Source organism: Mirounga angustirostris, unplaced genomic scaffold (genome assembly GCF_029215605.1).
Source record: "Mirounga angustirostris isolate CCGP_5_RB_7025 unplaced genomic scaffold, mMirAng1.0.hap1 SCAF_13, whole genome shotgun sequence".
In the NCBI taxonomy this organism is placed as follows: domain Eukaryota; kingdom Metazoa; phylum Chordata; class Mammalia; order Carnivora; family Phocidae; genus Mirounga; species Mirounga angustirostris.
This window is the reverse complement of record NW_026991721.1, coordinates 58225667-58249138: the sequence shown is the minus strand read 5'-3', so window position 1 is coordinate 58249138 and position 23472 is coordinate 58225667. Positions and strand designations below refer to the sequence as shown.

Here is a 23472-nt window from a genome sequence, read left to right as displayed (position 1 = left end):
AGTAATTTGCTTGACTTGACTAATTATCTTAACTGTCTCCTTCCTATACCTGTGATCAAACTCTTCTTTCCAGGATTTCTTAAGCAATTTGCCCAAAACCCACACAGCAATGCACCCTTTCAACACACAAACTCACACACACACACACACACACACACTCATGCTTCCATCCCCAGACATACTGTTCTAATACAGTTCATTTGGCTAATGTAGTTTGAAGCTTGTTCTTGCTTTGCACCGGACTTAGGAGTCTCACAGAATACTGAGCAGAGGAACAATGGAAAGGCCTAATTCCATCTATAAGGGCATGGAGTACACTGAAGTTGAACTATAACAATAATACATCTTACCTCAGCCCTCCAGGTTCTCCCAAACTTCTCATGTCAATAAGGAGATAACCTCCTACTGGTATAGATTAGATCTACTTTCCTGCTGGTGGTAATTTTCTTAAAATTGGTAATTCTTATTTCTACTGAGTACTTTTAAGTGCCAGACATTCTCTCTGTATGTGCATCTATCTATATATCATCTATCTATCTATCTATCATCTATCTACATCATCTATCTATCTATATCGAGAGTATATAAAAGAGAAAGCAAGAGCTCTTGATCACAATGTGCTTAGAGTTATTAAGGTGTATATATTGTAATAAATTATGTAGTCAGAGAAATGATGAATTTAGTTTCCAGGAGTGGTGTATATTAATTCACTTTACCTAACAATTTTGTGATATTATATAAACCTAAACATTGTTTCCGTGCCCAAATGTAAATCTGTATTTCTTTCTGGACAGACATCAGCAGGAGGGCACTTAAAGGGCAAGGCTCTCTTTACTTATCACCAGAACAGAAATGAAGAGGAATATGTATGTTCCTTTCTAAGCAGACCCAGATTAAGAGGATTATCCTGAAATGAAATTTGGTTTGGCTTCATTAATAAAACCTCAAGGCACATTTATTCTCTGATACTGGCAACAGCAAGAAAGGAGAGATCAGAAGATGACTATGGCATGAAAAATGTTTTTGGGGACTTAACAGTGAGAAACTTGCATAGATACAAAATTGTCTTAGAAAGTTCTGGTTTGTTGTACTTGCAGTTCCTATGAAGACTGCGTTATATATATTCGGCTCAGAATGTGGTACACAGAGAATCATAATGTCTGTCATTATGCTTATGTTTATGTTCCTACCTTGTATATAATGTATATAGTCATAAATCAAATAACTTTTTCTATAAAATACCAAATAATTTTCAGGTAAATATTTTGTATACCTAAGTAGCAAGGGAACAACTTGATCTTAACAATTATTTTATTAATTTAAATGGTTGATTTGCATAACTGTTTCAACCACTAAAACTTTAAGTTCCATCAAAAAAGGAACCTTTTCTAGCTCAGATATTTAGCCAATTTTGGTTGAATAAAGATATTCAATTTAAATGAATGAATATGATGAAGTACACTGAAACCAAGTGGCTTCATTTTGTCACTCAATTCTGCACATTTTCAGATCTCTATGGTGCAGTGATACAGGTAGATACAATAAATGTTTCACTAATTCCTTCATTTTCTCTGTGCACTAAGCAAGGATGAGGCTTATTCAGTGAATGAGAGGTACTTGATCTATAATATATTTTACTGTAAAAATATCCCTGAAGATGGCCTCACTTAATACCACGCTATTTCATCCCTACTCTTTCTTCCTCCTGGGGATCCCGGGGCTGGAACATATACATATCTGGATTGGTTTCCCTTTCTTTGCTGTGTACCTGACAGCTGTTCTTGGGAACGTCAGCATCCTCTCCGTGATTGAGACTGAGAGCAGCCTCCACCAGCCCATGTTCTACTTCCTGGCCATTCTGTCATCTATCGACCTAGGCCTGTCCACATCCACCATCCCCAAGATGCTTAGCATCTTCTGGTTCAACCTGAGAGAAATCTCCTTTGAGGGATGTCTCATCCAGATGTTCTTCATCCACCTCTGCACTGGCATGGAGTCAGGGGTGCTCATGGCCATGGCCTATGATCGCTATGTGGCCATCTGTAACCCTCTTCAATACACACTGGTGCTCACAAACGAGGTGGTAGTCATCATTGCTTTGATAATCCTACTGAGACCTTTGTCTTTTGCCATAACCTTTGTTCTACTCATCCTACGGTTATCATTTTGTGGACACCAAATTATTCCTCACACTTACTGTGAGCACATGGGCATTGCCCGCCTGTCCTGTGACAGCATAAGGGTCAACATTATCTATGGCTTATGTGCCATCTCTGTCCTGATGTTGGACATCATAGCTATTGTCATTTCCTATGTCCAGATCCTTCGTGCTGTCTTTCGACTGCCTTCCCACGATGCCCGGCTCAAAGCACTCAGCACCTGTGGCTCTCACGTGTGTGTCATGTTGGCTTTCTACACCCCTGGGTTTTTTTCATTTATGACCCACAGGTTTGGCCAGAATATACCACGCTATATCCATATCCTTTTGGCTAATTTCTACGTAGTCATTCCACCTGCTCTCAACCCTGTAATCTATGGCGTCAGAACTAAACAGATTAGAGAACAGGTGCTGAAAGTTTTTTCCAAGAAAAAAACATAACTCTTGTAAAGAATCAAATTAAAGAAGGAAGCAGCACCAATTCTCTTTGTTTAGAATAGAAAGAGAATATTTGGAAGTTATGCTGGCCCATCTCAGGGGAGGCCGGTCAGCCTCCTTCTCAAACCCAAAAATGGAAAGTGAGGCCCATGTCAAATGCATGAATAAAAGGGTCTTATAATTTTCCATTGTTTGAAGATAATTCAATTTCTCCACTTGGAAGAAAACGAACACTTTGTTCTGCTTTCATTAGGACTGAACACATCACATTCCACAATCAACATCATTTTAAAGCAAAACCAATCCTCTAAAAAGAAAATAACACACAAATAATAAAAAAAAAATACATAAATTCCTTTATATCCTAATTCAAACAAAGATAGTGCTTCACCCTTACTATGCTGGTTCCCAAAAAATAATAGATGCTGAAAAACTTCCCATATGCCTGGACTCCCTCTCAGAAAGAATGACTCTACCACGTTAATGTTGTTAGGCATGAAATTGATCCTGCAAATATGATAATCATGTGAAAAAAGTAGAGATTTTATACCATGAACAGAACTGTAAAAACTCGGCAATCTTGGCAAATTCATAGTTTTTTTGTTTTAAAGCTGTGTTGTTGCTTATTTGATGGATGAGTAGATATAAAGTCTGGCTTATTGATACTTCTTTTCTTTTTTTTTTTTTTAAGATTTTTATTTATTTATTCATGAGAGACAGAGAGAGAGAGAGGCAGAGGGAGAAGCAGCCTCCCAAGGAGCAGGGAGCCCGAGGCAGGACTCGATCCCAGGACACTGGGATCATGACCTGAGCCGAAGGCAGACGCCCAACCATCTGAGCCACCCAGGCACCCGATACTTCTTTTCAAACAACTACTTTTCAAAGAGTTCTGTCTCTGTGTCTTATGGCACTTCACAGACAAGCTTCCCTCTTATGGAAAGCAGGAAGTTTTAAGCTGTTCTAAGTCCAGTATTAGCCAAGTGCGTACATGCATACTCTTGTGCCATATACCACTCAGTGTTCTTTAGTTCTAGGTGGTCTTATTGACATTATTTGTAGAAAGAATTCAGGGAAAATATGTTTGTAAATCCTGGCCAATAAAACTAAATTTTTGGCTATATTTTTACTGCAAGATTTCTCAGATCTTTCAATTCACAAATATTCATCTGAAATTTTATGATATTGGCTTCAGATTGCTCCTTTGACCAACCTACGACACTAATATTCCATAGCACGCACTTTAGAAAAAAAATCCTACTTATTTTTATTATAATAGAAAAGATGATGTCATAAACTCTTAGAGGGAGTTTGTATTAATTAACATCACATCCTGAATTGGAAGCAGTCAGTTATGCTGTATAATTATAAGCACAAGTGCCTATTCCTGGAACCCCATTGTGACACTGAACTCATCCTCTATCTATCTATTTATTGTACTTATGAGATGGACTTTAATGATGTGGCCTCAATTGTATCTTGAATGACTTGGTTAGAGTTCAATCTGTTTATATGTGTTTTGGCTAATATGTGGAGAATTGGTACTTAGCCTTTAAATGGCTAATTTCACCAATGCAGTCACCTGGGCCTGGAGTCTTCTGTGTTAGAAGGTTGCTAACTACAGATTCAACGTATTTCATAGGAAAGGACTATTCAGGTTCTTGATTTCTTCATGCCTTTCCTTCGCATGTCCTCAGTGAATGCATCACGTTACTCTAACTTCACCTTGTGCTCAGGGTGTGGCTGATGAGTTAGGTTTTAGTTGATGTCTATACCACAATCAGCATTAGATTTTCACTTTGTTGCTGTGCTACAAATAAGGCCACTCTCCATGGTGTCTACACTCCTTCAGGTGTAGAGAACTGTTTCTTGTTACTCAACCCAGCTAGTCCAGTGGTAAGAGCCAGAGGACATTACAATACCAACTACGTTGTTTCAGCCTGTCTTAGGTAGGTTCTATGTCCCTGAGTCTTGAAAGTGAAGCCTCCTCAGTGATTCTGCCCCTCCCTCAGCACTGTGGGACACTTCTAAGGAACCTGCCTCACCCTGGGTAATAGAGTTTGTTTCTGCTCCTTTGGCTCAGCAGCAATGGGTCTCCACTAGTGCTCTTCCTCCAGGAAGAGGTTTTTGTTCCTTAGGGGAGAGAACCTGGGTGAGGGGTCATTCCCTTCTTACAGTGGCTGCTATTCCCCTCCACCAGGCCTGGTTCATGATGAAGGTCTAGTCCTGCACTGAGACTTTCTCAGGAGTACCTGGTTTAGGTCTAGGGAGAAAAACCTGAGCGGGTGTGAATTCCCCTTTGTATCATATATACATGACTCCCAGACATTATGTATTCTCATATAGGTTCATACTCAGCTGTGAATAATTTGGTTTAAACTTTAGCAAATTCTTTATACTGGCGTGTAGAGTATCTGACATATGCCCCTAGTGAGCACAGGATCATGTTCCATCTCTTTTTGTAGTTACCTATCTTTCCTTAAATTTTGGATTAGTTACTTGCACTATGATTTGAACCTTCTGACAGTTCCAAGAAAATTGTGTTTTTGATTATACAGCATATACTTTTATTTTCATAAGATTTTGAGTGACATTCTTTCCAACTTTTTATATTCTAAATAAAAACTATAAATCTTAGTTGGAATTTCAAATCATGCCACATTCTCTGAGTAGAAGGACATCTGCATATTTCTTCTCAGCATCCTACAACTGTGGTATGGAGTGTGGATCACCGAATTATAAATATATGGAATGATTGATGAAAAGTAAATGGAAAGTAAATGGGATTTTTTTTGTGAGATACACCACAGACATTTTGAATCTAATACTTTTAGAGAGGGCCTAAGCAATATGTATTTTTAAGAGGCTTCAAGCCTAAATTTTGAAAACTATCATTCTAGAAAATTGAAAGTTGGTTAATAATCAAATTGGTTGATTGCTAGATGGAGAAAATGGGATAATCTTTAGGAAGTGAAATGATTGAATGCAGAATTGGCTAACTCAATACTGGACACAACTCTAACTCCCAACAGACACTCACACACACACACACACACCATATTCCACACATTACCTACCTAACTTGACCTAATCCACAGGTAACTTTGCCTACCCGATGGTCCTGATGTCCTATCTTCTGGAACTATTCTTGACTTTCTATACTCCCTAGCCTTGCCTGATTATGTACCTACTTTCTAGTTCTATCATAGCACTTGTCACATTGATTATTCAGAGTGTAAATATCAATATATAACTAAATATAGAGTAGTGGTTGAGAATATAAACCTGGTGTCAAACTTCCTAGGTTCAAATTCTGTCTCCATTTTTAACCATCTGTGACTATGAGAAAGTCAATTGATTTCTCTGTTTCTCAGTTTCTGTATTTGTAAAGTGAGGAGATTAATCCTACAAATCATTTTTAGTTTGCATGAGAATTGAATGGGTTAATGTATGGAAAGAACTCAGGGGTGATTATGAGAATGTAGACATTATATAAGTGTTACATGTTATTATACTGAAAATAAATGTTTGTATGTTTGAATCAACCTTATAAAGCTATTGGAACAAAATGTTGCCAGCCTATTCTTCATGTTCATGTATTGTAAAGCCCATCCCTTTTTCACTCTTATTCACTATGTGCTAGGGGGAAGTTGTAGATGTGAAAATTTGGTAGGAATAAATTGAGTAAGTGTAATTAAGACCCTTCTCCCCATGCCCCACCCCCTGCAAAATACACTTCCTGGTAGTGAGACTTTCTAAGTAGTCCTGTGTTCTCTGGTGCTCCTCCATGTAGTAAGTCTTCATGTTCTGATTAGGACTATATGCCTAACTCTGGGGTTTAGTTAGAGTGTTTGCTGACTCTTGAACCAAACTAGGTTCTCCAGAATAAACTTCATCCCCAGGAAAGTTGATATTTTGAACTCATATCTGTTCTGTTTTTCCTCAATCTCAATCTTTTCAGGAATCATATGGGAAAGAAAGGATACATTGATTCTGTGTACCTCTGAGACTCTGAAACTGTTTACAAACCTTGTCTGATTCATTTCTATATCCCCAGTGAATTCAGGTCAAGTAAACATTAGCTAAATGGATCTAAACCGAGTGGTGTGGAGAACGCAATGATGATTAGGAACAATTTTGACACATCAGCCTGTGAGAAGCTGTGTTCCTAGGAATCCCATTGAGTGATATAGCTGTATATGGAACCATTGAGAGATTATAAGAATATTATGGCTTTAGGGCTAGACAGACTTCTAACGCTAGCTCCTCTAAAGTAGCCCATTGAGTATGAGTTGTTGAGTTATGTGGGTATTTATGGTAATTAATTCTAAAAAATATCATGAAGGTAAAGTGATTATGTATTTTTTAGTGATTATGTATTAAAACCCACAATAAAGAGATTAGAATCTAGTAAATGCTTAACAAATGTTGATTCTCTTCATAATTTAGCTTGAAGGGTGAAGTACTTGACTGAAATATTCCCCCTGTGGTCAACTAATATCTCTGTTCCTCAATTTACACAGATGCAGCTCAGTTTAGCTGCATTTAAGAATCACCTACAAGACCTTAAAACACAGATGCCTGAACACTACTCCCACACTACTTTTCCTTCCCTAGAGTTTCATTTAAACAGAATCATAGAGTATGTAATCTTTTTTCACTTAGCATAATACCTGTGAAATTTACCCATGTGAAACTACAGAATACCAAATAAGTCAATAGAATATAATGACAGTCAGACAGAAAAGATAATTACCTACAAATTAATGACCATTTGGCCAGCAACAGTTTTCTTCTAAGTAATATTAGATTCTAGAAGACTGTAGGAAAATGTCTTCAAAAGGCTAAGGAAATGTAATAACTGGAGAATGAAAGTGTGTAGCTAGAAAAGTATCATTAAAGAAGAAATAAAGAAAACATTAGATGAACATAGAACACAAAAGTTAGCATCAAGAAACTCTCACTAAGAAAGTGGTGAGGTATGTACTTGAGAAAGAAGGACATTTAGTCAAGAAGAAATGACTGGGGCAAAAAAAGAAAAAAGGAAATTTCTAAATCTGGTAGAAAATCTTAACTGGTAAACCAAAGATATGTGATTATATATCATGTTAATTTTAAATATCTCTTGTTTTTAGCCACAGATGATTCTACATTTTATGTTTGTGTGTGTATGTTTTTTAGGAAATAATAGCTTAACATTTAGTAAAGAGTCATACTCAATAATACATTTGCCTCTATGTAATTATTGTTACAACATAAATATATCTTTGGATGAGTTACTTCCCACAGAAAAACCCATGCCCTCTGACCACTAAAAGAGGAGCTTCATGAAGAAATCACTCATTCTAAGATGGATAATATAACATTTGTTCATATATTACTCATCAACACAAAGGACTTGCTCACAGGCTTTGAAAAAATGAAAAAATTTAAGGAATCTGTCCCATATCTTCTTGGTTCTTACCCCATAGATAATAGGGTTCACCATGGGTGGGACCAGAAGATAGATGTTGGCCACAAATATGTGGACATGGGGAGCCACACGGTGCCCAAACCTGTAGGTGAGAAAAGAGAAGAAGGCTGGAGTATAAGATACTAAGATGACACAGAGATGACACAGGTGCCCAAGGTCTTGAGTCAGGCTTCCTTTGATGGGAGGTGGAAGACAGTGTGGAGTATGAGAACATAAGAACAGATTATCAATATGAAGTCCACCCCACCAGTAAGGAAGGCAACAATGAGGCTGTAGGCTTTACGAATTCTTGTCTCAGCACAGGCAATCTTGAACTCACAGTAGGTGTGGGAAATGATATTGGTTCTGCAGTAGGGAAGCCAATGTAACAGAAAGGGGTGAGGACTGAGAAGTGCTGTGCCCTGGAGTACTATTCCTAGACCCATCCCTCCAATTACAGCATGTGTCAGAATAGCTGAATGTCTTAATGGGTTACAAATGGCTACATAACGGTCAAAAGCCATGGCCAGGAAGAAGCCAGATTCCATGGTGGAGCAAGAGTGAATCAGGAACACTTGAGTGAGGCAGGCTTCAAAACGAATCTCTCCATCATGGAACCAGAAAAGGCTAAGAAGTTTCGGTACAGCTGTAGTACACACAATAAGATCAGCCACAGCCAGCATGCAGAGGAAGAGGTACATTGGTTCATGGAGGCTGGAGTCTGTCTTGATGATAAACAGAAGAGAACAGTTTCCCAGGAGGGCCAAAACGTAGACCACACAAAAGGGGATGGAGATCCAGATGTGGGCAGCCTCCAACCCAGGAATGCCAATGAGAATGAAGGTTGATGGATGGACATCGGTCTTATTGTATGCTGACATAACAAGAAGTTCTAGCTTTCTCTTCAGGAATTTTTCTCTACACCAAACAAAACTAATAGCTTAAAAATTTTAAACCTTCAATGAGTTAAGTCAGCCAAAATGCAGGGATTTGCAGGTCATGGAGTAATTACAATGTCTCTCAATATTTATAAATTATTTCATCGTCATATCTGACTGTCAGAACTTGTTTCACAGTTGTAATTTGCAATGTGCCTGATCTGTAGATGCCAAATGAGGGAAAATATGAAGTTACCAAAAATCGCGAGAAGAAAGTAATACTAACTGAAAGCTAAACAATGTGTAAGAGTCCCAGGGATATGCTATAGTGATTCAGTACTTACATACAACACCCTATTACATTGTATGTTAACTAACAGGAATTTAAATAAAAACATTAAAAAATAAAATAAACACAAGTGTAGATGCACAGTGGAATAGCTGTATGCTTAATTCTTCGAAATTACACTGTTTGTAATGGCTTCTTCAACTAACTTATTTCATTAAGATACATGTATTTATAAACATATATGTTGAATCATATGGGAAAAATGTGTAAGAGTTATGGGTTTGGAGGACTTAGAAACAGTTGTAAGGCACAAATTTGAATAGGCAGGAGAGATGACAGGAAGTTCAGAATAGAAAATATGCCCTTTTTTTTTTTTTTTTTTTAAGATTTTAGTCATCCTGGTTCTGGGACATGCCAAGAAGTTCAGTTATGGGGTGTAGTTTTGAGAATTTGGGGAGGATGTGTTGCTTCCTTTGGAAAGACCAGAAGGAGGTTATTCACACTAACATGGAGCCCATTCAGCATAATGACAAGAGTGGGGCTGATAGTGCATCAGGAATTGTACAGCTCATTGCATTGCTTGTGACTCTCCATTGGTGACACATTTTTGTTTACTCTTGACCTCACAGGCAAGAATTGCAGCAATGTGATTATAATCACTAACATGCATTTCCTTCATTTCCTTACATGTATCCAGTTAAGCAAAGTACTTTATGACTGGCTCTCTATTGAGCTCCCTCTCTAGGCAAATTCATCCAAACATCCCCTCATGACATTTTCTTTGCTCTGCACACTTCTCCTTCATTGGCTGGCCCCTCCCCCATACTGTGATTTGCTGATTATACTTCTTCCAATTCTTTTTTTTTTTAAAGATTTTTATTTATTTATTTGAGAGAGAGAGAATGAGATAGAGAGAGAGCATGGGGGGGGGAGGGTCAGAGAGAGAAGCAGACTCCCTGCTGAGCAGGGAGCCCAATGTGGGACTCGATCCAGGGACTCCAGGATCATGACTTGAGCCGAAGGCAGTCGCTTAACCAACTGAGCCACCCAGGCGCCCCTACTTCTTCCAATTCTTAAGACTAGTAGAATATTTTTGAAAGTCATACTGGTCCCATAATAAACAGATCTTTCCCTCCTTTTCTTCTTAGAAGCACAATTGACACTGTTCCACAGACACTGCTTTTACCACTATTATAGACCATTGAAGATTATGGAGTGTTGTGACCAGGAAAAATAATCCTTAAGTCAGTGTCCACTGAAGCCAGGATTGGAATATGTATAGCAGACTGGGCATCAATATGGGCTGACAATGATGACATGTGTTTTGCTCTTACTCTTTTGAAGTTTCATACCCAGAGTTTCTGCTTGCTGTGGTTATTTGGCCTTCAAGATCCCTAGAGATGGATATTCTCTTTTGAACATGAAAGCTGGATAGGCGGGTCAAGGTTCTATGGAAAGTTTACATAATGACATTTCTTTCTGAAACATGCTATGAATTGGGACAGAATAGAAATCCAGGGAAACCAGTTCATTGGGGATTGATGTAATAATGCAATAGTTAGACTTTTAAAATGCTTGATATGAGTTAGTTGTTTTCCTGAGAACATTTCATGTATTATCTCATAAATTTCATCTCCATTTTAAGATGAGAAGAGTTTAGGTAACTTCTATAATTTTAAATAGCTGGTAAGTGATAGATATGTTTCTAGATCACACACTGATTCTAAAGCCCTTATTCTTAAAAATTGCCCTAGTGATGCGACAGTCTATTTGCATTTGTGCATATAAGAAGAAGACAAGGATTGTTCTGTATCTAAGAATAAAAATAAAGCCATCATTATTAATTTGACTATGAATACTGGTCGAAAGCACCCAACTATTATATTCCATAAAGGAACTAGTCCAAATTTAAGCCTTTCTGTTCTTAATTAACCCTCCTGCACTTTCAACAGATGACCTCTCAGAGGGAAAATTAACCTCTCAACCTCAGAGAGAAAATTAACATTTGCCACAGACAGCTCTGTCAACATTTCCCTGTCCTACCTCTATGTTTATGTACATGTATATACATTCAGCTAGTGCATTTTCACATACTTTCCTACCTTTGTCCTAAAATGAAACTTCATATCCTTTTATCTATATTTGTAATTCCATCAACATTCTCATATTTCTCATGCACTTTTGCCTTCATTCCTTCTACTTGCTATATGCCATTACACAATTTAAATATATTTTACCAACAGGAAATACGTGGACAGGGGCACCTGGGTGGCTCAGCTGGTTAAGAATTCGACTCTTGATTTTGGCTCAGGTCATGATCTCATGGCCGTGAGATTGAGTCCCGGGTCTGGCTCCATGCTCAGCAGGGAGTCTGCTCCAGACTCTCTCCCTATCCCTCTGTCCCTTTACCTCCTCTCTCTCTCTCTCTCAAAATAAACAAATAAATCTTTAAAAAAAAAAAAAGAAAATATGTGGACAGATTATTTAGAGCAAACATTCACACTGAAGTAAAATGCAAATGTTCAATGACATAAAATAGACTTTTTCTTACTGGCAATCAGGAAATTAAAAATTAAATGAATATGATACAAATCATCCAGTATTATATTTTTAACCAACAGAATTTCAAGATTGATGATAACAAGCATTAGTGAGCTTTGGGTTAAAGAGTGATTCTTATGCCCAATTGACTGGAGAAAATTGACCCTACTCTTAGAGGAAAATTGCATAGTATTATTCTTATTAAAAACAAAGTTCTGGGCAGAGCAATTTAACTACTTGCCATCTTAGGGAATAATGTTCACATATACCTATGGAAGTATATACACTAATTCTCATTGTAAAAGTGCCTGTAATAGAATTAATAGTGAAGCATTCACAATGTCTATCAATAAAGTAATACTGAACTTACAAATCTGTGTTATCTTTATATTATAGAGCACTCAGAAGTGCTTAGAATAAGTAAAGTATATTTTTGTAAGCAGACATAGAAAAACATTCAAATGAAAAAAATGAAGCAGAAGTATGATTTTCCCATTAACATTGACACCCATGCAAAAATTAAGAGCATATATATATATGTATGTGCATATACACACACATTTATAATGAGAATTTTATACACATAAGAAATAACCTAAAAAGGATACACAGTCAATGAAGGAGAGATCTAAAATGTAGAATGGATGGAAAGACGTATAGACAGTATAATTTAGCTGTATCTGTATGGCTTGACATTTTTAAACAGTGCCAGTATATTCTATATATTCATGTATTATTACATGTATAGTTTAAGGCAAGTAAATAAATAAATGCAGTTACACATGTTATTTACCAGAAAATAATACAAACCAAGAAATTATAAAGAAAATGTGGCCTTCCTTGTCTTATAAAATATTAGCAAGTTTTCTAATCTTTTGAAATACCTTTTCTATATCTTTCTGCATATAGAGAACTGGTCATCTACTCAATTCATGAAGGTGATAACCTTATGTCTTTGTTTGTCATGGCATTTTTTCACACATACATACCCTAGGTAACCTGGTTAGAATTGGAGACTCTGCTCACATATCAGCTCCTGTGGGAATATTTTTCTAGGAACTTTGAATGATCATGGACATCCATCCTCAAGTGTTTCATTGATGTGTGTACTTGCCTGTCTTCTATCTCTTGTCATATTGTATTTTGTATTTCTGCATGTTTTTCTCCTTTATTATATTGCAATTTCTGACTTGGCAGAGGCCCTGTATTTTCATATATTTGCTTGTTCCAATGAATGAAGAAAAGAGAACTGAAGATAAGGGACTGTTATTATTTTTCTGGTATATAAATTCAATTTAAATTTAAGACAACTGGTGAAATCACTATAAATTTATTATAGTCCACACTATCCCCAAACATTATAGTGCATTAATAGCTTTCCTGATTTCCTGATTCTAATATAAAATCTTTAAGACATAAAAGGGATTAGCTTCCAACAAAATCGAATTCTGTCAGCATTTGATTCCTTGTCTGACTACACAGCATGGAATAAAAGAGGGATTGGAGGGAAAGAAACTCACATCTGCTTTTGGGGAGGAATAAAATGAAAAAACAAAACAAAACAAAACAACCCTATAATGTTTTTGTGCTAAATTCTACATCCCTATCCATCTCTTCACAAAAATAAAATAAATCAACATGAATTGGCATATATTAGGTACATATAGTATTTACATTGCAGGCATTATCCCATTTAATCCTTAAGGGGGTTTTTAGGCAGATAACCATACTTACAACACAGATTTAAAAAAAAAAACTCAGAATGTTAATTTAAGTTTCCCAAAACTATTCTACTATGAATTCAAGGATCTGGAATTTGAACCCAAGTATAATTACAAAGTTTGTCATCTTTACATTAATCTGGAGATGAGTACTCCATAAGGTTTTGTAAATGTAAAATGGCTTAATGCATTGAAGACTAAAATTGAGCAGCATGAAACATTGCTGAAATACCATAGATTTGCTCAGGATTTAGGACTGATACATCTATATCCCCATCCTTTCCTTCATCAGCCTTCCTCTGATGTACTGAACTAAGCAGAGAAGCCCATGCATAAATTTATTCTCAATAAAAGTTGTAGCCTAATCTCCACCCATACAGAGTAAAACAGCAGTAGTCTACTCAGGGACCACAAACCCAAATGGGTCCAGGTGAACTGAGAAATCTTACACAAGACGTCTTTCCTAGAGCCTGTTTGCTCTGATTAGATGATACAAATGAATGTGACTAAAAACTGCTTTACATACACCAGGGGTTCTGTAAGGATGAGGATGAGCACCTTGATCTCAGGAAGATTTTACTTCTCTCAAGACCTTTAGTGTTTCTAAATGAGCTCAGTTATAGACATGTCTCCTGATTTCTAAGGCTCTCATGGGCATAGAGTGGGGATGGCCTCCCCACCTATCAAGAAAACAAACCACTGGGAATTGAACTTGAGTTCAGAACTCAGGTTCTAAGTCATTAGAGCTAACAGCTTAATAAGGGGAGAATCCAAGAAAGGTGGGGGAGAGGGCAGGGGAGTTTTTCTGGACTATCTCTGGACACTGCCTCTCAGCAGGATTGCTTGAGTCTCAGAATTGTTTGTTCTTAAATACATCATGTGTATATATGAAGAAAGCATAGATAAGTGTCTAGTCCTTCACTTTTTATTTTTTATATAGGAAAATATAAACAAAAAACAAACATCCACCATAATGTCACTTTGATATTTGGTTTAATTTTATTCCATGATTTTCATATTCATATGATTTAGAATATTCAAATCATATTTGACTTCAACATTTTATCTCATGATCTAAATTTCATGTTGTGACATGTACCTTATTCTTTTCATAATTCATCGGAATAAATTTCACAGAAAATTTATTTAAATATATGAAATGAATCAAAATGGGATTTTGATGAAAGTTGAATTGCATCTAAACATTAATGAGGAAAATTTGACAGCTTTAAACATGCAATCCTTTCAGCTATCTAGATTTTTTTTTTTATTATGTTCTGTTAGCCAGCATATAGTACATCATTAGTTTCTGATGTAGTGTTCAATGATTCATTAATTGCAGTGCTCATCACAACACGTGCCCTCCTTAATACCCATCACCCAGTTACCCCATCCCCTCACCCCCTTACCCTTTGTAACCCTCAGTTTGTTTCCCAGAGTCCAGAGTTTCTCATGGTTTAACTCCCTCTTCCTGTTCAGTTTTCCCTCCCTTCCCCTCTGGTTCTCCGCTCTATTCTTTATGTTCCACATATGAGTGAAACCATATGATAATTGTCCTTCTCTGTTTGACTTATTTTTTTGTATTATGTTATGTTAATCACCATACATTACATCATTAGTTTTTGATGTAGTGTTCCATGATTCATTGTTTGTGTATAACACCCAGTGGTCCATGCAGAACGTGCCCTCTTTAATACCCATCACCAGACTAACCCCTCCTCCTACCCCCCTCCCCTCTAGAACCCTCAGTTTGTTTTTCAGAGCCCATCGTCTCTCATGGTTCATCTCCCCCTCTGATTTCCCCCCCTTCATTCTTCCCCTCCTGCTATCTTCTTCTTCTTCTTTTTTTTTTAATGATTTTGTTTATTTATTTGACAGAGAGCGAGAGAGGGAACACAGGCAGGGGGAGTGGGAGAGGGAGAAGCAGGCTCCCCGCAGAGCAGGGAGCTCGACCCCAGGACCCCGGGATCATGACCTGAGCCGAAGGCAGTCGCTTAAGCAACTGAGCCACCCAGGCGCCCGAAAAATTCTTTTCAATAAGAAGCAGAGTCCTCTCCAACTTTTCAACCTGATGTGATAAAATAATTTGATTTTGTTCTAGATTTCCTGTAGCTGTGAATTGCTCAAACGTGTCTGATTCAGGATAAAACGTAAACACGTGCTGTTAACGATTTCTTGTGGATTTTACTGTTTTGCCTTCAAATAAAAACTTTTTTTAAAGACAAAAAAAAGAGAGAGACTCTTAACTATAGAGAACAAACAGGGTTGCTGGAGGGGGGAATGGGTGGGGAATGGGGTAACTGGATGATGGGTTTTAAAGAGGGCACTTGTGATGAGCACTGGGTGTTACATGTAAGTGATGAATCACTAAATTCTACTCCTGAAACCAATACTACACTATATGTTAACTAACTTGAATTTAAATTAAAAAAAAAAAAAATTATCTGCCTCAGCAAAGAATGGGAAGGCAGATATCCCAGGTTGAGTCAGGCCATGGGTAATAGGGTCTCAGTCTCCAGATTGGAATTACAGGAAGGGCTTTAGTCTTGGAAGAAAGAGCAGCTGAGATGACATTATAGTCTCAAGTTATTGGAAGAACTTTGGAACAGGGACCAGAGGACAACCTAGTTAAATTAAATGAGTCACAGGAGATTGGAGAGGAAGTAATATAAGGAGCAGGAGAAGGTAGTGCTTGGCATCTGGCAGGAGAATAAGACACACTTGGGTTTGAATTCCAGTTTCATCCTTTACTAGCTGTTTCCTTCTTTCCTAATTCATAAAACAGAAATAATAATAATACCTCCCTCATGGGGTTGCTCTGAGAATTAAATAAAATGATGTACATAAAGAGTTTAAGGTACCATTCATCTAAGAAGAAGTATTCCTGGATTTTAATTCTTATCAGTAATAACATTTAAGACTTTCTCTCAAGACAGTCAATTTACTGAAGAAATATTTCAGTAATGTCTCTGCATGAGGCACGGTACTTGAGAAACAAATGCATTGGGCCCTTTTTGATAACTATTATTGCAGGATTTCTCCGCCTTTAGTGCCTGAGGTTCTTGGTGACACTGCTTCGAAGAATGAAGAGGTAGACCAGACGAAGAGTGGTGGGCAGCAAAGCAAAGTTTATGGAGCAATAGTTCAAAACTCCCAAAGAGGGAGGGGACCTGAGAGGGTTGCCCTTGGAGTTTCTAAGTGTGGGGGTTTTTATGAGCTCTTTTGCAGAACTATCTTAAGCAATCAGGGTGTGCTGAGTCGTGCCAATCAGAGCTTTGGTCACGTATCTATCTACCTATTAGGTTAATGTCTATGTGCCGATGGTCTTTTTTTTTGGCTGACATTTGGGGGCTTATGTCTTAACTGCCCCTTGCCCATGATACTGACAAATGCTTTGGGGTTAATTGACTTATTTTAGGACATTTTGCTGAAGTCATTTCTGCAAAGGCTGCAAAGCAGAATGGTAGTGTGGCCCTGTCTAAGCTATAGAACAGGATATTAGTGCTGTTTTATTTTAGCTGCCCTGACTCCATATTTCCTTGTTGGGGACCCTGGCCCTGACTACCTAACTGTCCAACTAACTCCTAACACTACTGCTGGTAGATTTATTTTGTTTCAGACTGATCAGGGCTTTGCCAGTAACCATGTCTTCAAAGAAATTCTGCTACTTTGCTATCTCCTGTTCATCAGTAGGGCTGTGAGGCTTCACAGATATTTATTTCCAAGTTCACATAAAAAGTTCAACAAAAATTTTGAAAGCAGAAATATCTACATGTAAAAATTGTCTAACACAATGTTTAACATAGTAAAAGTTCCCAGTGCTTTCTTTTTTCCCTATTTTTAAAATATCTACACCTCTTTTCCCCTCTCAGCTTAAGAACCATCTCTTATCTTCCTCACCCCTCGATCTGGCTAAACAGGTACTGATTACATACTTTTGTCTTTACTGTTTCACAGTTGGTTCTATTTGCTGGATTTTGCTATCAACAATCTCTATTGGCCTTTTATTTCTCATCTGAAGCAATTTGGTCAGAAATGAAATTGAAATGACTTATGTTGATTAAAATAGCTGTGGAGGTAACTCTATAGGGCACTGGAACTGGGATGCGATAAGGTTCAAGGCTTCAACCTTTCTTGCCATTTATATTACTTATTACCAACACTGATTTTTTGTCTTCCATCAGAATGCATTTTCCTTGTGATGTATTCAGTTTTTAAATTTATTAATTAACATGAGATAGGAAGCATGGTATAATTGAAAAAGCTTGAAATTCAAATGACATTGGTTCAAACTGTAAGGAGAAAGAGTCATGGGTCCCCAGAAAAAGAAAGACAAGATGCTGCATTCATGACACTAGAGAAGTTATTTTAGGCCCCCAGCTATTTTTGCGGGATCTACACCCTACTTGGCCAAGCACACTTCTTGCTAAGAACTTCCTAAGAGTTGTCAGAATTGCAAAGAAATGCAAAAACCTCAGTAGTTAAGGACTTTAAGGGAACAAAGGAAATAATACAAAAACCAACAGTCTCTATGAGGCCAGGAAATAGCCTGACCAAATCAGAGACAATCAACCAGTGATAAAGCTCTTAGTGCTATTTCAAAACAGAGCAAGACCCTGCCTTCCTTACCCAAGATAAGGAGCCCAGTCAGTTTATACCTGCTCTCAAAGCTTGTCCTTAAGTCCCTTCCCTTCCTCTGACAGTTACCTCTGCTTCTTTACAATGTCCAAGACTCTGCCCGAAAAAAAGCACAAGCTTCGCTGACTTAAGACAAAATGCATGCATGGGCATGTTTTCTAAGTACTCCTGCATCATTTTATGCCCTCCTTTACGTGCGATGACAAAACTCCCCTTTCTGAATATTCATCCTAAACCCTAAATAAAAGGAACCCACTCACCTCTGCTGGGTAGTCACTGCTTTGGAAGTTACTCCCCTTCATCTTATTTGCTGCAAATAAAGTTTCCTTGTGTGACAACTCCCCCTGGTGTAGTCTCCACCTGTTACTCACCAAGGAGCAAATTCATGTTAAGGTTACAACACCTCATGTCTGTTCATAACAATATACGTTTTTTCAAGAAATTAGTCTCTCTATGCTCCCATTTTCAAATTTGTCAATCAGGAATAATAATACCATATGAGGATTAAATGAAGTAGCAAGTATAAAACATCCAGCATAATTCAATAAACCCCTCCTGTTTCCCTATTTTCTCTTTCAATCCACTCTACTCTTCTTCCTTTCTTCTCTAGACTTTAGAATATGGGGATAAAATGAAGTGTTATATCTGTCTTTCTATGAAGTGATTTATTTATGCATTTATTAATTACCTAATGACATACACAAAGGTTAATAAGCTATCTTGACAAGTGTATTTTTTTAAGTATTTTATTTATTGCCCTTAAGTTCAATTATTTTAATATTTTATAAAGAATATACTTTTAAACTAATGCTATCCCAAGATCTTCTAATAAAATGTATTTTCAAAATACAAAAAAGAATTTGTTACTTTAATAAATCCACTGATATTGTCCTTAAAAGATTTTTTTTCATTTATGTAACAAATATTTGAGGATTTACTGTATGCCAGAGATAAACAAACTGAAGTTAATACTGTAACTGGATTTGAGCAAGGGAATAGAACAGGACCGAGGCAGCTAGGGTATTCAGGGAAGGCCTTTCTGAGGATGTGACTTCTGAGAAAGCGTGTTAGAGCCGAGGAAAGGGCAAGTATATTAGGGAGATAGCAAAGCTGCTGCAATGTTTGAGGATATTTAACAGACAAATATTTAGGGGCATAAATGCTTTGTGAGTGAAAGAAACTAGTCACTGCAATATTGTTATTTATAATAAATATATTTGGTCTTCATGCCTGTTTTTGGCATTGATTTCCCTTGGAATTTGCTGTGTGATGAGAGAGAGAAAGTTGTCTTTTCTCATGTTAATGTGGTAACTTTTGGACCTCACCCAAGATTGGGGGCTGGTTGTCTGGAGAATCAACCAGGTGATGAAAGGGTTGGAATTCTCAGTCCCATCCCCTGAACTCCCGGAAGGAGAGAAGATGAACTAATTGAAAAGCTTGTGTTTCTGATTCCTAATAGGCAAGAGTGCTCTGACAAAGCCCAAGCTTCTCAATTAAACCTCCCTTCTCTAGGCAAAGGGGTAGAAACCAATATGCTCAATGTATCGTGGAACCTGTTGTCCCTGATTAACTTAATTCCATAAAGAAAGAGACAACTCTCAAGGTGCCTGGGTGGCTCAGTCAAGCGTCTGCCTTTGGCACAGGTCATAATCCCAGGGTCCTGGGATCAAGCCCAACATCGGGCTTGCTGTTCAGCAGAGAGAGCCTGCTTCTCCCTCTCCCTCTGCTTGCCTCTCTGCCTACTTGTGCTCTCTCGCTATCTCTCTGTCAAATAAATAAATAAAATCTTAAAAAAAAGAGAAAACTCTCAAAGGTACATAGTGAGATCAGTTGTCTATAAAAACAAACTACAGTTGTAGAACATCTATTTACCTTATGCTGTCAGAAAAAAAAAAGACAGAGAATACCAGTCTCCCTCATCACCAACATACTATGTCTCTCACCTTGCCACCCACCATGGCTGGCCTATAGTCCGAGTCACTTTGTGTTTATGAGAGATAGTATATGTTGGCCTATAAAGCAAGTCTAAGAAAGTCTCTCTCCTCCCATGCTCATGGATGGAGAGCACTGATATGGATTACTCAATTTAAAGACCATTCTATCTGCTTCCATACAAGAAAATGGGATTTTCCACTATACTATAAGAGAGGGTTAACAGTCAAGCACACACAACCTATTTTCTGTCCTTTCTTTGTACCTCTTCCTGTGGAGAGCTTGTGAGTAAGGTCAGCTTTAGAAGCTCAAGTCCTGGCCTGAAAAACATTTGGAGGGAAAGACTATAGAAATTGGAGAAACTACTTAGTATCTGCTCTCTTAAAAATCTACTTTTGGCAGTTTCCAGCTTTTTTTTTTTTTTTTTTTAATTCTGGGCTCACTCTAAACCAAGCAAAAAGTTCAGCCTAACTGTATAAAATTTTTCATTGGATTGGGGTTGGGGAGGGGCAAATCCTAATAGAAAAGGGGGAATTTATTTGCAGGTCACTGCTCTTTATGTAGGTGTTTTTTTCTGAGGACTTTATGGAGAAATGTGATTGGTTAAGATAGTTCCTATATTCTTGGTTCTCCTTACCGATTAACATTATCTGACTCTATTATCAATAGTTTGTTCAGAAGAAATACTTCCTTCTTTTATTTCTTGATCTGAGTCTTTCAAAATTGCATTTCCTTTTTTTTTTTTTTTAAGATTTTATTTATTTATTTGACTGAAAGAGACACAGCTAGAGAGGGAACACAAGCAGGGGGAGTGGGAGAGGGAAAAGCAGGCTTCCCGTGGAGCAGGGAGCCCGATGCGGGGCTCGATCCCAGGACCCTGGGATCATGACCTGAGCCGAAGGCAGATGCTTAATGACTGAGCCACTCAGGCACCCCTCAAAATTGCATTTTCTTTATGTCTCAGACAAAAGTGCTGAAAGGAAGGAAATGAGCATAATAGACTTATGTTGAAAGTGTCATTTCAGATCTGGGAATAAATACTTTCCAACTGATGCATCATGCACACTCTCAATTCCTCTAAAATTGAGATCACCACCTTCTTCCTGATTGGAATCCCAGGACTGGAGCATGTTCATGTTTGGATCTCTGTCCCCATCTGCCTCATGTACCTGGTGGCCATCCTTGGCAATTGCACCATCCTCTTTGTGATCAGGACAGAGCCCTCACTCCATGCCCCCATGTACTATATTTCCGCTCCATGCTGGCTGTCTCTGACCTGGGCCTTTCCCTCTCATCCCTCCCTACTATGCTGAGGATCTTTGTTTTCAATGCTACAGGAATTTCTCCAAATGCCTGTTCTGCTCCAGAATTCTTTATCCATGGATTCACAGATATGGAGTCTTCAGTGCTCCTGGTCATGTCTTTTGACCGTTTTTTGGCCATACACAACCCTCTGAGATATAGCTCTATCCTCTCCCAATGCCAGAGTTGCCAAAATGGGCCTGGTGTTTCTCATTAAAAGCATGCTTTTAGTGCTCCTACTTCCTTTCACTCTCAAAAAATTGACATATTGTAGGAAAAGCCTTCTTTCTCACTCTTATTGTCTGCACCAGGATGTCATGAAGCTGGCCTGCTCTGACAACATGGTCAACTTTTTCTATGGTTTCTTCATTGCCCTCTGTATGATGTCAAACAGTGTGTTCATTGCTGTGTCCTACATATTCATCCTGAAGACTGTGATGGGCATTGGATCCCATAAGGAGCGGCTCAAGGCCCTCAACACCTGTGTCTCCCACATCTGTGCTGTGCTCATCTTCTATGTGCCCATCATTGTCTTTGGCCTCCATGCACCGTTTTGGCAAGCACAAGTCCCCAGTGGTCATGATCCTCATTGCTGACATTTTCTTGCTAGTACCACCTCTGATGAACTCCATTGTATACTGTGTGAAGACACGGCAAATTCATGAGAAGGTTTGGGGAATATTACATCTAAAATGAAGGTATGGGAAAAAGTAAGGCAAGGTCAGCCAAGATCAGAGAATAAAATAATATATTTCAGATAGCCACTGATAGTTAACAACAAGATAAAAACAACTATGGATATTTTTTCTTATTATGGATATTTATTATGCAAAGTATTACGGATATTTATTCTTATCTTCCTTAACCATTCTTATAATCACTACAACATATGAGCTGGGCACTGAGGTCTGTGAGCCTAGGACTGACATGGGCATTGACAGGTAAGTATGGAATAGTTTTGCAATACTATTTTTTAAAGATTTTTATTTATTTATTTATTTGACACAGAGAGAGAGAGAAGTTTTGCAATACTATTAAAATCATGAATCAATATACTGATTTGGAATTTTAGTTACACTATTTATTACAGCACAAGGATAAATACACATGGGAGTAAAGCTTGTGCCCCCTTATAGAAAATGAATACTAAAGGAACTGGAAGTTAAAGGATGTTACCCCAATCCAATTATGGATTTCTTTCAGGCAGACTTCAGACATGTATCTGTTGAGGGGTCTTCAGTCTATTTAATGCAATCCTTGATTTTCCATTTAAGGAAAGAAGTGTATTGTCAAATGCAAATTGGTTAAAAATTTCCTCTTTGCTCTTTCCTTAGTAATCAAATAGAGACAATCAGTGATTCTCTTTTATGTTAGAGCTTTCATAGCCTTGAATTATGACAATAAGCTCTCTCATAACATTCTTTAAGACAGACCAGATTTTTTCTCCATATTACAACAGGGTTCCAAGAAATTATATTTACTAAAAGGAGAAGAGAGGAACAATTCTACTATTGGTAGAAGACAAGAAAGCTAGTAGTTCAGTAATTTTTAAAACACTGATATTCTTGGGGCACCTGGGTGGCTCAGTCATTAAGCGTCTGTCTTCAGCTCAGGTCATGATCCCAGGGTCCTGGGATCGAGCCCCGCATCGGGCTCCCTGCTCTGCGGGAAGTCTGCTTCTCCCTCTCCCACTCCCCCTGCTTGTGTTCCCTCTCTCACTGTGTCTCTCTCTGTCAAATAAATAAAATCTTTAAAAAAAATAAAAAAATAAAACACTGATATTCTTTACTACTTTAAAATAATGGATCTCATGCTTGTTTAAGCACTTGGTATTTTGAACTATGATATATTCAATAACACTAAACAAGCTAGCAGAAAATATGACCATATATTAAGCAATATAAAATGATATTCATACATATATGGTTCCATTTTTAAAAAATAGTCAACTAAATTAGATTGGCTATCTCAATATGCTCTATAAAATTGATTTGTTTCCTGTTCATCTTTTATTTGTGAGTACTTCATAGCAGACAGAGGTATAAAACATAAAATTTAGAATAAGTCAACCAAAACCCTTAAAAAGTTTGTACTGTGAATTGGGAAAAAAACTATTGGTAACCAAT

At 37.6% G+C, this 23472-nt stretch overlaps 3 protein-coding genes across 3 annotated transcripts; 2 read left to right on the top strand and 1 right to left on the bottom strand.

Moving 5' to 3' along the window:
- The first annotated feature begins 1651 nt into the window (after window positions 1–1651).
- LOC123856662 (olfactory receptor 52E1-like) lies at window positions 1652–2599 on the top strand. Its single transcript, XM_045892806.1, has one exon. It carries the CDS (start codon window positions 1658–1660, stop codon window positions 2597–2599), a length of 942 nt encoding a protein of 313 aa, XP_045748762.1. The 5' UTR covers window positions 1652–1657.
- A 3633-nt stretch (window positions 2600–6232) lies between these two features.
- Window positions 6233–8944, bottom strand: LOC123856491 (olfactory receptor 52D1-like). Its single transcript, XM_064575852.1, is given in 3 exon segments — window positions 6233–6335; window positions 8041–8209; window positions 8212–8944. Coding segments are annotated over 3 exon segments (987 nt in total). The 5' UTR covers window positions 8927–8944.
- Window positions 8945–21102: 12158 nt separating this feature from the next.
- Window positions 21103–22042, top strand: LOC123856663 (olfactory receptor 51A7). The gene is given in 4 exon segments (XM_045892808.1): window positions 21103–21288; window positions 21291–21521; window positions 21523–21876; window positions 21878–22042. Coding segments are annotated over 4 exon segments (936 nt in total).
- Window positions 22043–23472: the final 1430 nt, after the last annotated feature.